The 15430-nt window shown below is 37.4% G+C and overlaps 1 protein-coding gene across 1 annotated transcript in view; it reads left to right on the top strand.

The window, feature by feature from the left end:
- SLC5A8 (solute carrier family 5 member 8) overlaps positions 1–15430 on the top strand; it is a 55005-nt gene that overhangs the window by 419 nt on the left and 39156 nt on the right. The window contains exons 2-5 of the mRNA XM_045780050.2: positions 5177–5242; positions 6857–6908; positions 12260–12327; positions 13335–13489. Of these exons, the coding sequence (XP_045636006.1) occupies positions 5177–5242; positions 6857–6908; positions 12260–12327; positions 13335–13489 (341 nt within the window). The remainder of the gene's footprint in view (positions 1–5176; positions 5243–6856; positions 6909–12259; positions 12328–13334; positions 13490–15430) is intronic.

Raw genomic sequence — 15430 nt, forward strand, 5'->3', positions numbered from 1 at the left:
TCCTGGGGGCGGGCTCACCACCGTATCCAAATCTCTCCCTGTCTAGGTCCCTCACCTCCCCTGCCCTCCCTTTTGGAGGAGAGGTGCCCAGTGAAGGCGAAGGAATCTTGGGACTTACTCTCAGGAGCTCAGTGAAAAAGAGAGGCTTCCAAAGTAAACGGAATGATTTGGACTAGTACTCACAAGGGCCCTTTCTGCTTTAACATCTTTGATTCGGAGTCAAGGGGAAAGATTTTAATACTCTTTATCAGAGGGAGGGCAAGTTGTTCAAGTCTCAGCCCCCCTCCTTGAAAGGAATCCCCTTGTTCCAGGTCCCCAGGCACCATTCACTTTTCCAGGATAGCTGGAGAAAAATTAATGCACTCTCCCCTCGGCGCCCTCCACACACACACATTCCCTGGAGAGGCAGATTCCCAAATGGTTAAGGTGCTGTAACTCTTGTCTCAGTACCTGAATTTGAGACCAGATTCTACCATTTACTAGCTGGGTAACCTTGGGTGATTTATTTAACCTTTCGTGCCCATTTTTTCATCTCAAAATGAAAATGATACCAACAACTTCATCCAGTTGTTGGGAGGATTAAATGAGATTCAAGTGTAGCATTTAGAATGGTATTTGGAGCAGGGTGAGTGCTGGATAAACTCTGACCGTAAGTATTTGTGGTGGTAGTGGCAGAAGTGGTTGTCTTGGGGACACTAGGAAGATTTGGCTGCAAGGTTCTTAAACAGGCCTACCTTCTCTGTATGTGGAAAGATGATTAAGGAAAACCATCCTTCCTGTTGCACAGCTCCACGGGTTATAGGTTTTCTTCAGCTGTCTACAGGAAAGGGCTTTGCAAAGCTGGGGAATATTTGGTTTAGTTTAAAGAGCTGTTGAATGGGAGTGTGGGGTTGGGGGGGTGGATAAAAGCTCAGGCGAGTGAGGGGCCTGTTCAGTGCCCTCACTGGTCTCCCTTCCCCAGGCACTCACCCATAAGCAACATGGACAAACTGGGCAAAGTTTCCTCTCTCCCAGGTCATGATCCAGAGGGTGCTGACACTCATCCTCAGCAACCTCCTCAGTCCTTGAGCTTAGATACTCTTTGCTCTAATCCAGAGCCACTGGAGAGGTGGTTTCCTAGTGAGGCTGGTTCAACTGGTGCCGGCTATAGGGCCTCAATGGCACAAGTGTCGGTGACAAACTGACGGGGTTGTAGTGACGCCATCTAGGGTGAGGCACCCCTGGGGCAACAGTGCCTTCCAGTCACTCCGGTCATTGTGTTTGGAAGAGTTAAGTCATCATCCCAGAAGTGAGCAGGATGGAATTTCTCTGTTTTGCTCAAAGGTAACAAACTTGCTGTCCCAGGCCAAACTCTGTTTTTGGTGCCTTTTTTTTTTTTTTTTTACCCTATGGTATTCTGAAAGAAAATTAATTTAGCATTTATGCTGTTGAGAAGTCAAAAAAATTCCAGATTCTAACTTCTTTTGAAAATGTAGAAGCCTGAGTGTACCTAGTCAGTTAAGCATCTGCCTTCGGCTCAGGCCATGATCCCAGGGTCCTGGGATAGAGCACACATCGGGTTCCCTGCTCAGGGGCAGCCTGCTTCTCCCTCTCCCTCTGCTGCTCTGCTTGCTTGTGCTCTCTCCCTCTGTCAAATAAATAAATAAAATCTTAAAAAAAACAAAAACGACAATCTAGAAGACTGGTGACACTGGGCTCACATTCCCTGTGGTGCAGGAACTCCAGTTTTACAGCCATTGCTCTCACTCCCTGTTAATTTCTTTATTGAGGCCTCATCATTGTAGGTGCATGGTTACTTTCTTATGGTAGAGAAATCTTTATCTGCATTTTTGTCTTCCTTAAAAATGCAAAAGAGAAAATGGACACTGGGACTTACGGAGAACTTTAGTTTAAAGAGCTGTTGAATGGTGGTAGGGAGTGAAGGGAGTACTTGTTTTTGAGGGAGATGTGAGAGGACAAATTTCTTAGCAGATATGAGGAATATTCCAACATTTTAATATAGGAACACCGGGCTGATCCACTGGTGTATATTACCACTGGTGTATGAGCCCTTAGGCAATTTGAGTCCTTGAGCTCTGATCTGTAGTTAACTCCAGAACTCAGAAAGGGTTTCAAGAACCTGGCAAGAGGACTTCAGTCTCCAGAGAGGAATGCTCCTCTCATAAGCACTGACCCATGCCTCCTTGGGGGCATCAACATTAACTCAACCAGAAACAGATTTCCCACACATTTCCCGTGGTGGAGGCTGTTAGCAGGGTTCCAGCTAAAAATGGCAAAAAGTTAACGTTTACCAAATGCTTAATACATGTGTGGCGCTGGGGTGCATGTTTTACACACATACATGATCGGACTCAATACTCAATCCTTATAAGGGACGTACTATGAGAGCCTCATGTTGCACACAAAGTTAAGCTACATAAGAGAGTATCAGGCAAAGTAGACACATGCCTGGAGGCTATGAATTGGTGCCTACTGGCTGCTTCTGAAGCCTCTGGTAAGTCTGTTATACCCCCAGGCAGGGCTTAAAAGAGTGCAGAGAGAACAAGAGAAGTAGAACAGAACACCTAGAGTTGTGGGTATGCTGGGGGTGTCCATGACTGGGGGCACTGGGGGCAGAGAAGTGAGATAACATGCTTTGTCCCTGATAGTTGGCCATAGCAAACCCTTTCTTGTGAGTATTTTTTGTTTTATGCTGAGAGGTGGAACCACCTACACAGAATGAGAAGTCCAGCATTGAGTGATACCTGGTATTCTTGCTGAAATATGAAATCTCTTCCTACTTACATTTCTTTAGCTAGAATTGGCTGTTCAGAAGCATTTTTGTTATCTGTTTATCCCTGCCTTCAAAGTGTAGGCCTGATAGGTGTTTAGCCACTTCCAGACCCACAGACAAGAAGTATAATGCAGGAATCCAGTTTCATTCCCCACTTTTTCGGGATCTTTCTGGGTCCATGTAATCTGTGTGTTGGAACTGAGTTGTCCAGAATATATGTATGTGTGTGTATATATGTGTGTGTATATATATCTATATACATATATATGTGTGTATATATACATATTTGTGGATTATATTTATTCGTGTATATATTATTTATATATGTTTATTTGTGAATATATATGTATGCTTATAATTGTGAATTATATTTATCTGTGGATTTGGATACCAACTTCTTAATGTTTTAGTTTTGAATAACAGTTTATAGTATTTCCCCATCCATTCATATCATTCAGTAGTCTCCAAACCCCTGCTATGTAAGAGGGGAAAGAAAATACTGTGATCCTCATTTTCAAGAGGAGGAGCCTAAGATCTTCAGTGACGGCCCCAAGCTTGTGCAGTCACAAGTAGGACTGGGTTGAGGGCTGGAACTCCTCCCAAAAACTATACTGTGCTGCATATTTTTTTTACCTGTCAGGTGTTTTGGAAGGTCCTACTATATGTCAGTGTCACCTACTCACTCAAAGCCATGGTCAGTTTGCTTACTTATTTATTTGGAATAATGTAGTTGTTCCCTGCCCAGATTTGGGCATTAAATGGTCCTAGACTTGCATTGTGGCTCTGACAGCTATTAGGTTTCAACTTTGATGTTCTCCCTGAGCCCCAGTGCCCTCCCCTCTAACAGGTAGTATGGCCTCAGGGAGTTGTTGGGAGGAGAGTGTACACAGCAGGTACTCTATAATGGTTACCTGTGATTATGGAGCAAAAGTATCTGGTGTCGTTTCCCCAGATTATTACTTCATGTCAGTTTTTCGCTCCTCTTTTTTTTCTGGTATGAAGACTGTTTTCAGCTTTAAAATTCTCTCTACGTGAGTAATAATATTCAAGTTAAAGTATGTTTAAGATCCCAGCTTCCTTCCAGCTCTAAAATTCTATGATTCTAACTTTATAGTATATTATGACATAGAATACAGGAGATGAGCCAACTATATTTTAAGATACGGCAGATGCCAAGGAGAGTAGGAAAAATTGACGGGGTTGTTGGCACTGAACAGAAACTGACTTAGGCCAATTTAAGTAAAAAATAATTTATTTGGGAGGATATAGGGGTAGCCCATAGAAAAGAGTGAAAAGCTGAACAAATAGGCTGTGAAAGACAGAAGCCAGGGAAGCCTCTTCAGGCCACTGTCAGGATCAGTCTGCTTTGTTTCAGTCGTTTTCTGTCTTTATATTGTACCTCGGAGATCGAAATACCCATTGGAGAGAGGAACTGATTGGCTGAGCTTGGGTCATGTGACCATCCCTGAGTCAAAAGAGGCAGGGCACCTTGATAGACAATTCCATCACAATTGCCTACAGTGGGAAAGGGCTGATTCCCATGTGAATCAGGGAAATGTCTGAAGTAGATGCCAAGAGAAAGGGGAGAACAGTACTTTGCTCATTTTAAAAATGCAGAATATAATCCATTTAGGTGATATTCTGGAAAAGCCAAAACTAGGGATGGAGAACAGATCAGTGATTGCCAAGATTTAGGGGTTGGGAAAGAGTTTGACCACAAATGAACAACATAACAGAGTTCGCTGAGGGTGATGGAACTGGGCTGTATGTGTTAAAATGCAATGAACTGTACTTTAAAGCAAGAGTCAATTTTGCTATATGTAAAGAAAAATAGTAGTAACGTAGGAATACAGAATACAAATCACTTATGAAGTTGCTTTAAATTTCTTTTTTAAAATTTAAATCAATTTAGTTAATATATAGTGAATGTACTATTAATTTCAGAGGTAGAATTTAGTGATTCATCAGCTGTATATAACACCTAGTGCTCATTACTTCAAGTGCCCTTCTTAATGCCCATCACCCAGTTAGTTACCCATCCCCCACCCACCTCCCCTCCAGCAACCCTCCATTTGTTTCCTGTAGTTAAGAGTCTCTTATGGTTTGCCTCCCTTTCTGTTTTTATCTTATTTTTTTTTCTTCCCTTCCCCTATGTTCATCTATTTTGTTTCTTAAATTCCACATGAGTGAAATCATATGGTATTTGTCTTTCTCTGACTGACTTATTTCAATTAGCATAATACCCTCTAGTTACATCTATGTCATTGCAAATGACAAGATTTCATTCTTTTTGATGACTGAAGTGGCTTTAAATTTCCAACCCCTTTATTTCTTAAGCAGCTGATTTTTTTAAAGTGTGTAAAGTTTTCATGTATTAACCATTTCTTCTTTTTTTGGGAACAGTATTTAGAGCTCCGATTTAACAAATGTGTACGTCTCTGTGGAACAGTCCTCTTCGTTGTTCAAACAGTAAGTCACTCTCCATTCCTTTGCTCTACCTTTTGTTAGGCTTTTCATGGTTATTGACACTTCATTTATATTCATCTTCCTCTTAGCAGCTGAGTGCTTTAGGGATGGGTTTGATAATGGAGGTCCAGGAAGGAGTTTTCATTCTCATCCCTATTTGTAATTCACTTCTCCAATCACAAGCTACCTAAGCATTTGCAAGAGCATGAGTGCCTTCGTAATTACTTAACTTGACTCCATTTTCTTTCTCTGTAAATGGCATAACTTAGATTGGTCATTAACACTTCCAATGTAAAAGGAAGGAACCCTTTGGGGTCTGGTAGAGAGAACTGAACCTGGTAGCTTGCATTTACCCTACTGTCCGGACCCTTTCTGGATCATTTTTAGAAACGCCTACAGAAATGAAAAGTGGGGAACAAATGTTAGGACAATGGTCCATAGCCATGTTTTCAAATCTTCAGCTTGGTCAGGATAATGACTGTGGAAATCTGGTTCATTCTTGCAAAAAAGAGGAAAGCATCTCCCACTTGAAGGACTTACTTCCATTGATCTACCCATGTAATATAATCAGACATTCAAATACTATATAATTTGGCTTTTTTCATAATATGTTTTTATAGAGTAAACATAGAATCATAGAGAATCATAGAATCATAATACATTTTTATAGAATAAGTCACATACAATATATATAATTGAAAGATAAAATGCAGTGAAAATGATGTTCTAAGGAGGGTACATATTGCATGGTGCACTGGGTGTTATATGCAAATAATGAATCCTGGAACACTACATTAGAAACTAAGGATGTACTGTATGGTGATTAACATAACATAATAAAAAATTATTATAAAAAAATTTACATGAAGTTTAAATCAAATAAAAAATACATATCTGTAAAATTATTTTTACTACAAAGAAAATTAAATTTTATATCTGAGTATGAGATCTTAAAAAAAAAAGAAAATGATGTCCTGAGAAAAAAGACCATTTTATCATACTATTGTACCCCAGATTAATAAATATTTGTTAGATGTATGAGTGAAAAATAATATATAAAAAAGATAGAATATGGTTTTTGATGGCTTTCAGGATTTTTTCAGTGCAAATTTATGCTTTTGTTTAATTAATGAGCGTGCAAACTTTTTAAAACCAGTTTCCAAAATTTTCACTGGTTTCCTAGTTACTTATACAGTGATTAATGATAGTTTGAAAGCATTTGAATGAGAGGCCATCTCCTTTTAAATTTATTTTTTCTTTCTTTCTTTTCTTTCTTTCTTTCTTTCTTTCTTTCTTTCTTTCTTTCAATTGTTTAGATTGAGGAGAATTGATTTCGAACTTGAGGTGATGGATCAGTGACTATCTGCACTAAGCACCATGTGAAAAGTCCATAATTTTAACACAATTGGTCATAAAAGATTTTTGTAACCTATGACCACACCACAAACAGAAACGGAGAATCAACTTAAATAAAGATTTAAATAACATTTTTAAGTTACAAACACATTTTATTAAGTATATTGAAACTACTGTTTTAATTCATTGTTGAATTTATAGAAAAAATTGATAATTTATTTTATGATTCATACTGTTTATTTGGTTTCTTTTTTCCCATAGATTCTGTATACTGGAATTGTTATTTATGCCCCTGCCCTGGCTTTGAATCAAGGTACATTTTAGAGTTACCAATTATGTCACTCAGATTTTGGGGGTCATTCTCTCTTTGGGGAGATGGGGAGATGGAGGAATGTTTCCAGTAACCTGCATCAACTTGAGGGGAGCAAGATGGGCTTAGTGTTTAGCAGCTTCTTTGCGTTCCTGGATCGATAGCTCCAAAAGATCTATGATTAATAGAAGAGCAGACCTCCCTGAGGTGCCAACCTGCCATGCTCCATTCCTTCAGAATGCACGCCCCCTATGGTCTAAATCATGAATGGCTTGTACTTTCTTCCTTGGTGGCTGTAATCTGGAGCCCATAGTCAGGAGGCTTCTGTGTTACTCAGCTCAGTTCCATTGTAAAATATGGCAGGGGGAGAATTTTTCTTATTCCCATTTCTAATGTAGTCCAAAATGCAATAGAAGGAGATCTGTGTGATTTGAAATATCAGCTTGCTCCTAGTGACAAAATGAAAGATGACTCTGGTGTCCTTTTAAACAAATATATGAATATGATGCTGATTGACATACTCCTGGACTCTTTGGTTTTAGGCAGATAAAAGCCATGAAACTGGAATAGTTTACTGAGGCAAAGGTGCCTGTTAGTCATACCTTCAAAAGGCTTTCGGAGAACCCAACATCCTTTAAGTTCTTATCAATTAGATGTGAGTTTATCACTAAAGCTTCCTTATGAAATGTACAAGTGGACTCTGACGGGAAAAATGTGATGCATTTCCTGGAGTTAATATAAAATGGAAAAGCCCTGCTAAATCCACACTCTAATTTCCTGCTTTCATGGTAGATAGATAGTAATTATTACCTAAGTTTATAAAGTACAACAGTATCATTACAAAGAATTCCATTATATAAAATGCTCTTGGATTCTGAATGCCAGGCATGTTCCATGTCAATATTACCAACATCATGAATGGGTCATGTGTTGTATAAAGAGCTGAGCTATAAACTTCATAAGTTACCTATTCGCTCTAAGTATAATTAAAGATGTGGCTTTAGGGTTTGAAAGTACAGTCCTGGCCTTCCATCTATGAAGAAATCAAGGACTCTGCTCTTATCATTTTATTGGGCTATTCCCTAGGAATTAGGACCCTGCATTTTGACCACTTGAATATCACAGTACTTTACTGTGACCAAGGATAAATATAAATACTTGGTGAGCAACGGATGCTCCATAGAAACTTGTTTAAGTGAAATGGATCTTAATATTCTCTAGGTCCAATCATTTCCTTTTTACCTTTTTAAAAATATATATATAGAAAACTTCAAACATATACTAGAAGCAATGGAACAGTATATTGAACTCTAATGTACCCTTAACTCTACACTAAAAATGATCAACTCTTGGTTCAATTCACTCTGTTTTCCTCACTAGGTTATTTTGGTATAAGTCTGAAGTATTTCATAATTTCATCTGAATTCAATGTCTTTTAAAAGTAAGGATGTGCTAATTTTTTCACTGAGTTATATTGACATAACGTTGTATTATATTATAATGATTAAAGAATTGTATATATTGCAAAATGACCACCACAATGTCTAGTTAACATCTGCCTCCATATATAGTTACAAAAGTTCTTTTCTAGTGATGGGAGCTTTTAATATTTACTCTCTTGGCAACTTTCAAACATACAGGATTATTAATTATAGTCACCATGCTGTACATTACATCTCCATGGCTTATGTATTTTATAACTGGAAGTTCGTACCAGGATGTTATACAATTATACCATATTCATATCTAAAATATTAACATTATTTTTAAAAATATCAATATGAAGTCAATGTTCAGATTTCCCTGATTTTTTTCAGTGTTTGTTAGAATCAGGATTCAAGTAAGTTTATGTAATTGCAATTAGTTTATTTGTCTCTTAAGTTTCTCTTTCTTGCTTTTTAATTTTTTTTTTTTTTTTTTTTAAGTAGGCTCCAAACCTAGCATGGGGCCCAATGCAGGGCTTAAACTCACAACCCTGAGATCAAGACCTGAGCTGAGATCAAGAGTTAGACGCTTAACTAAATGAGCCATCCAGGAGCCCCTCTTGCTTTTTAAAATTAAAAACCATTTTTGTTGATGGGGCGCCTGGGTGGCTCAGTCGTTAGGCGTCTGCCTTCGGCTCAGGGCGTGATCTCGGTGTTATGGGATCGAGCCCCACATCAGGCTCCTCCACTGGGAGCCTGCTTCTTCCTCTCCTACTCCCCCTGCTTGTGTTCCCTCTCTCTCTGGCTATCTCTCTCTGTCAAATAAATAAATAAAATCTTTTTAAAAAAACATTTTTTGTTGAAATACAGCTTATACATCATAAAACGTACAGAAATTAAGTGTATAGTTAGACAAGTTTTAACAATTGTACAGCGTTTTGTGACCACCACCCAAGTCAAGATACAGACTATTTTCACCATCTAACCCTAGAATATTTTCTTGTGCTTCCTTCTAATAAATTCCCCCACCAACCCAAGCTGCTACTTTCTGATTTTTATCACCATAAATTAGTTTTCCCTGTTCTTAGATTTTATATAAATGGAATCAAATAGTGGCTTTTTTGTAACTGGTTTATTTTACCCAACAAAATGTTTCTGAGTTTCATTCATGTTGCTACATGTTTCAGTAGTTTGTTCCTATTTGTTGCTAGTATTTCATCATCTGTATCTCTACAATCTGTTTATCCATCAACAACATTGGGTTGTTTCCAGTTTTAGGCTACTATGAATTAAGACTACTAAAATCATTCTTGCACAGGTTTTGTTTTGTCTTGCTTTGCTTTTTTTTTAATTCATTTGCATTTGTCACAGCCTTTTAAAGCAGAATGTGACTTGAACACTACATTTCCACTCACAAAACTTGCTGAGTTGCATTTTGAATGCTTTACAACAGTCCTAAATAGGCTTATAATTTCGCTACTCTAAACAGTGCTCTTCTTTGGAAAACAAGCCCTGCGAGTAGTTATTCCCATCAAGTTAGTTCAGTTTAACATACTAGTTTCTAGATGCCTGGTACATGCAGTTGATAACCACAGGGGATAGGAGATTTAAAAAGCAGATCCTAGAAGGTGAAAGTTATTTTAACCAATATTTTTCTTTTAAACATCAAAGTATAGCTCAGAATACTTCAGTGACAAGAAATTTGGCCTTACTAAGGAATCTGCTTGATTGCTAAACACTTTAGACCACACAGTTAACATTAGGTTACATTACATCTTACAACAAATGTTACCTCGTTCCATTAAAATAAGCCAATGTGGAACTAGGAACGAAAAACTAGCTGGGCTTTAGTTCCTGAATATCACAGCATCACTCAGAAAGAAATCTTATCTTCCCCTTAAATAGTTCTTGTCACGTCATATAGATTTTTAAAATGTTAACAAAAATAAAGAAAAACATCCTTGAAAATATGTTACCAGAGGGAATAAAGTATTGAATACATGTACCAATAATTCTTGGAGCAGCATTTAGTCTACTTCTTCCATGCATGATGTGTTGTCACCCCCCCTTGAGGGGCAGCATCTCTTTGGTTATGGCAACATTGCTGTCATCAGCAGTAGTGTCATCTCCATCAATACCAAGACCAAGTTTGATCATCCTGTAGATCCTGGTAGCTTGTGTCTGGGGATTTGCTTTTGACACCTATTTTCATCTCTTTTGGGTGAATACCTGGAAGCAGTGTAGTTAAACATACACCTATTATAACCCAGTATAGGGCAGATGCATGTACAAAATTTAAGAGAAACTGGAAAATAATTTTTCTGAATGGTTGTACCATTTTACATGCCCACTCCACAATGTACGCATGTCCAGGTTACTCCAGTTGTGCTTCTGCCCTGGCTTTGAATCAAGGTACATCTTAAGATTACCAATTATGTATGTCACTTACATTTGGGGCTAATTTATTATATAGGAAAACAACTGACTTTTGTATATTAACCTTGCATCATACAACCTTGGTATAATCACTTACTAGTTCCAGGAGTGTTTTCTTTTTTACATCAATGATCATGTCATCTGTGAACAAAGAGAGTTTTATTTCTTCTTTCCCAATCTGTATACCTTTTATTTTCTTTCTTGCCTTATTGCATTAGCAAGGACTTCCAGTACAATGTTAAAAAGGAGCAGTGAGAAGGAACATCCTTTTCTTGGACCTGATCTTAGTGGGAAAGCTTTGAGTCTCTCAGTCTTAAGTAGCATGTTAGCTGCAGGATTTTTGTAGATAGTCTATCAGCTTGAGAAAGTTCCCCTCTATTCCTAGTTTACTGAGAGTTTTTATGATGAATGGATGTTGCATTTTGTCAAATGCTTTTTCTGCATCTTTAGATATGATCATGTGATATTTCTTTTTTAGTGTGTTAATATGATAGATTCCATTAATTGATTTTTAAATGTTGAACCAGCCTTGCATACCTGGGATAAATCCCTCTTGGTCATGGTGTATAATTCTTTTTATACTCTTTCAGATTCAATTTGCTAATCTTCAATTGGTTGAGGATTTTTGCAAATATGTTCATGAGAAATTTTGGTTTGTAGTATTCTTGTAATGTCTTTATCTGGTTTTCGTATTAGAGCAGTCCTGGCTTCATAGAATGAGTTAGGAAGTATCTGCTTCTATTCCCTGAAAGAGATTCAGGAGAATTGGTGTAATTTCTTCCTTAAATTGATAGAAATTACCAGTCAACCCACCTGGGCCTAGAGCTTTCTGTTTTGGAAGGTTTTTAATTATTGATTCAATTTCGTTAATAGATCTAGGCCTATTTAGATAATCTAGTTCTTACGTGAGTGTGTTGGCCCATTGAGTCTTTAAAGGAATTGGTCCATTTTACATAGATTATTACATATGTGGGCAGAGTTTATTATCCTTCCATTTAAAAAGAATATCACATGCCCCTCCACTTCTTAGCTAAATGGTAGCAAATTTTACAACTTTTCTCTTTCTTGGTCTCATTTTAGGAACATGCACAACTTGTCTTTCAAGGACTGGTAGAATAGTGTGTTTATTTGAATCACGATGACACATACTCTGTGACCCCATTCAGTCTGGATAACTACCTCACACTATCAAGTTGTTTCTTAGCTTCATTACAATATAAATGCTTTTTCATGTATTTGGTTTAGGCAATGTTGGATCTAGGAATGCTCTCTGAGGATAGAAACCAGTTCCATTTAACTTAACATGTAAAATTTTAAACTTCATGGGGACATTTTATGAGATTTGGACCTAATTTTAGGCAAGAGTAGAGAAGTAGGTAGAAAGATAGGTGCCTCATAAATGATATAGCTTCCTACTGATGATTTTTGAGAAGAATTTTTATGATGCACGTTTCACAGTTATGCCTGCATTTTCTTTTCTTTTTCTGTTTACAGTCACAGGATTTGATCTGTGGGGTGCAGTAGTGGCAACAGGGGTGGTCTGTACATTCTACTGCACACTGGTATGTCAAAAACGTTATTTCCTCTTTCACTCTACCAACTGTTTTGCAAAGTTGAAAATTCCAGTAGTTGTGTTCTGCAAACTAGATTGTTCATATGTCCTCTCCTACTCCTACCTCCCACAGTGTAACTTTTTATAAGAAATGTTCCATCTGGGGAAATATTTGATTCTTTATAGAACATTGATCATAACTGAAACTTTTTTCTTTTACCTGAACCATTGCAGTGGTCCTGAGACTTCTCCTAATTCATCCTTACTATTGCTAAATTATTATATTTGTGTTCATATTATTCCTCAGCTTTGAAAACTAAGATAACTTCCCATTGCTTATAGGCAGGAATCACAGCCAAAATGTGTAACAACCAGATAGTATGGACACTGATAATATTATGGATGGTAGTCCCTAGCAGTGGTGCAACTCTTGTGGCATATCTGACATACTAGGTCTTAAGACTTTAGTGGACTTTTTAGAAGATGGAGATCTCAGGAAGGGGATGGTCAGACAAGGACATAGGAACTGAAGTGAAACACTTGGGAAGTTTTTGGCAGTGGCTAGTACAAAACAATTCTAATATTTCAACAACTGGTATGCCCTTCTATGAGCATACTTGATTGGATATCAGCCCTGCCTATAGGATAAAATCTATGATATTGCCTTTTGTAATTTCACTCTGAATTTTCTTCCCAGCAATCTTCGTATACCATTTCATTTTGCTCCAAAATATATATCTGGCCAAACTCAACACGTCATGGACTTTGACTTCTTTATGCTTTTGCCCATGCTGTTTTTTCTTCTGGGAAGACCTTCCATCTTTGCTTCTGTCTGAAGGCTTGGCTTAAATCACACCTTCTCTTGAAGGTTCTTCCAACCTTACTGTCTACCATCTTGAATGTATTCGTTAGTCAAGATCTATGTTTTCATTATTTTTGTCCAGTATAGTATATAAGCAAGTAGGTGACTAACAATGTCTGATAAGAGCATTAATCCATAACACTTTTCCCTCAAAGGGTGGTCTTAAAGCGGTTATCTGGACAGATGTTTTTCAAGTTGGGATCATGGTGGCTGGATTTGCATCTGTGATTATACAGGCTACAGTGATTCAAGGTGGAATCAGCACTATTGTAAATGATTGCTATAATGGTGGAAGATTAAACTTCTGGAAGTAAGTTCCTATTTATCTCTTGGTCAATAGAACACTCCTTTTGGTTTTTTTCTGCAAAAATGATCTCATTATTGAAGTAGTAGATTTACATTAGAAATCAAATAGATGGCTAAGAATGTGGTACAAAATATTGAAGCTGATAAGTTAATGTGTGAGGGGTTTCCATCAGGTCTTTCAGGGGTTAAAGCAGTCAGATGGTTTCTCAGTTACCAGGAATATAGGATAGTGCTTCCTCCTGAGAAAGGATTGATAGCAAAAGAGTGTTTTTCTCCCAGATACTAAAATCTGGAATTGGTCAAAGGGTGGGGTAGGGTAATTAGGGAAGAGATAGTGGAGAAATAAGAAAAGGAAACCTCTTAAGAGAAAAACACTAAAGGACCAAGCTGTCATTTTGATGGTTCTTTGTTTCAAGCAGCCTAGAGAATTTTTCTATTGATATTGCCCTGGCAATATATAGAATATTATTACTGTATTTCATAATTGTATATATGTATAAATATTTTATAACATACTATATTATTTCTAGAGGATTGACTAGAAAAGTTACGACTAATGCCTTAAGTGTCAGTATATTGTATGATATAGCATATCTTAAACAGCTGTTTAAGTTTCCTAGACAAAGATCAATGGAGAAACTAGATATTTCATCACAAATATACCACACAACTTAGAAGAATATTTAAAACACCTTCCACTGTGGATCAGTAGTGTCGTTCTTGTTATCATGTTCAATGTGGGGAGGGGCTCATTTTGACATGAACTGGCTTATTTCCTCTTTAAGCAGTTCTACTTTGAGCCAGGCAAGCTGAAATCACCGGCAAGAAGAAAGAAAAAACATTTCTTACTTGGTGACTCTTCTAGTTTTCTGAAAATGGTGCTAATGTTTGAGAAGAGCCTTTTCAGAAATTGGACAGGGACAATGTGTTAATTTGCAGAGATAAGTTGAATTATGACAAATCAACTTCAGCTATTTTCAATAGTTTTTTTTTTAACCTCAAGATTCAGATTCCAAGGAAGAGCGCCCCCAGTTGTCCTAGCTTGGCCATTATTCCGTCCCTTGTTGGGGCCGAGCAGCACGTTTTATTGACAACCATTTAGACCATTGTATGGTGAAATGGTCGTTTCCCCAAAGCAAATTGGGTTGCTGTTATTAGAGGACAGGAGAATGGATACCAAGAAGCAGAAACAGCCAGTGGCCACTCAGAAGATCTTGATTACTACTAAATTTCCTAGTAGGCAAAATTGAGGGGAGAGGGTGTGGAACCAATCATTTTTCTGCAAGATAACTGTCACTTTGTACAAAGGTAACCCATATTGCTGCACTGAAGTGACAACTTATATACCAATAAGAGATTCTTAAAAGTAAAAGATTAGATACTTTTATGACTTTTACTTTGGAGGCTGCCAACCATTAAACAATAATGAATAGCCTTATTGTGTATTCCTTGTGAGTCTGATATATTTGAGAATATGGTGGGCAAAATATCTGCTCTGGTGGTGATAAACCAAGAGAAGGATTTTGTGTTGGTATTTTCTGTATGGTCTATAGTTGACATATATATTCTGTATGACCTAAAATCACTAAATTGGGTGTTATAAATCTTGTCTTACTTCCCTCAAGTAGATTCCTGAATCCTTTTGGCTCTTGACTTCCATTAGCTAATATAGTAGCTGTTTTCTCTATGGGTTAAAGTGTCAATACCCTTGAAACACTTAAACTTTAATATGAAGTGTTAGAGAATGGAATAGAGGCTCTTATATTTCCACAGGAATGTAATCAGAACACGTTATTCCACTAATCTTAAATATAAGATTGAAATGGATTTGCAGAATTTCATAATTTTTAGAAAGTTCCTATGAAAGCCAATTTTGCAGAAATTTGTCGAACTCATATTGTGTATCGTGGATGAACAGAATCATTCCTCCCAAGATAATGCATTA

Source organism: Ursus americanus, chromosome 17, assembly GCF_024610735.1.
Source record: "Ursus americanus isolate L20-20 chromosome 17, mUrsAme1.1.p, whole genome shotgun sequence".
Taxonomy (NCBI): Eukaryota; Metazoa; Chordata; class Mammalia; order Carnivora; family Ursidae; genus Ursus; species Ursus americanus.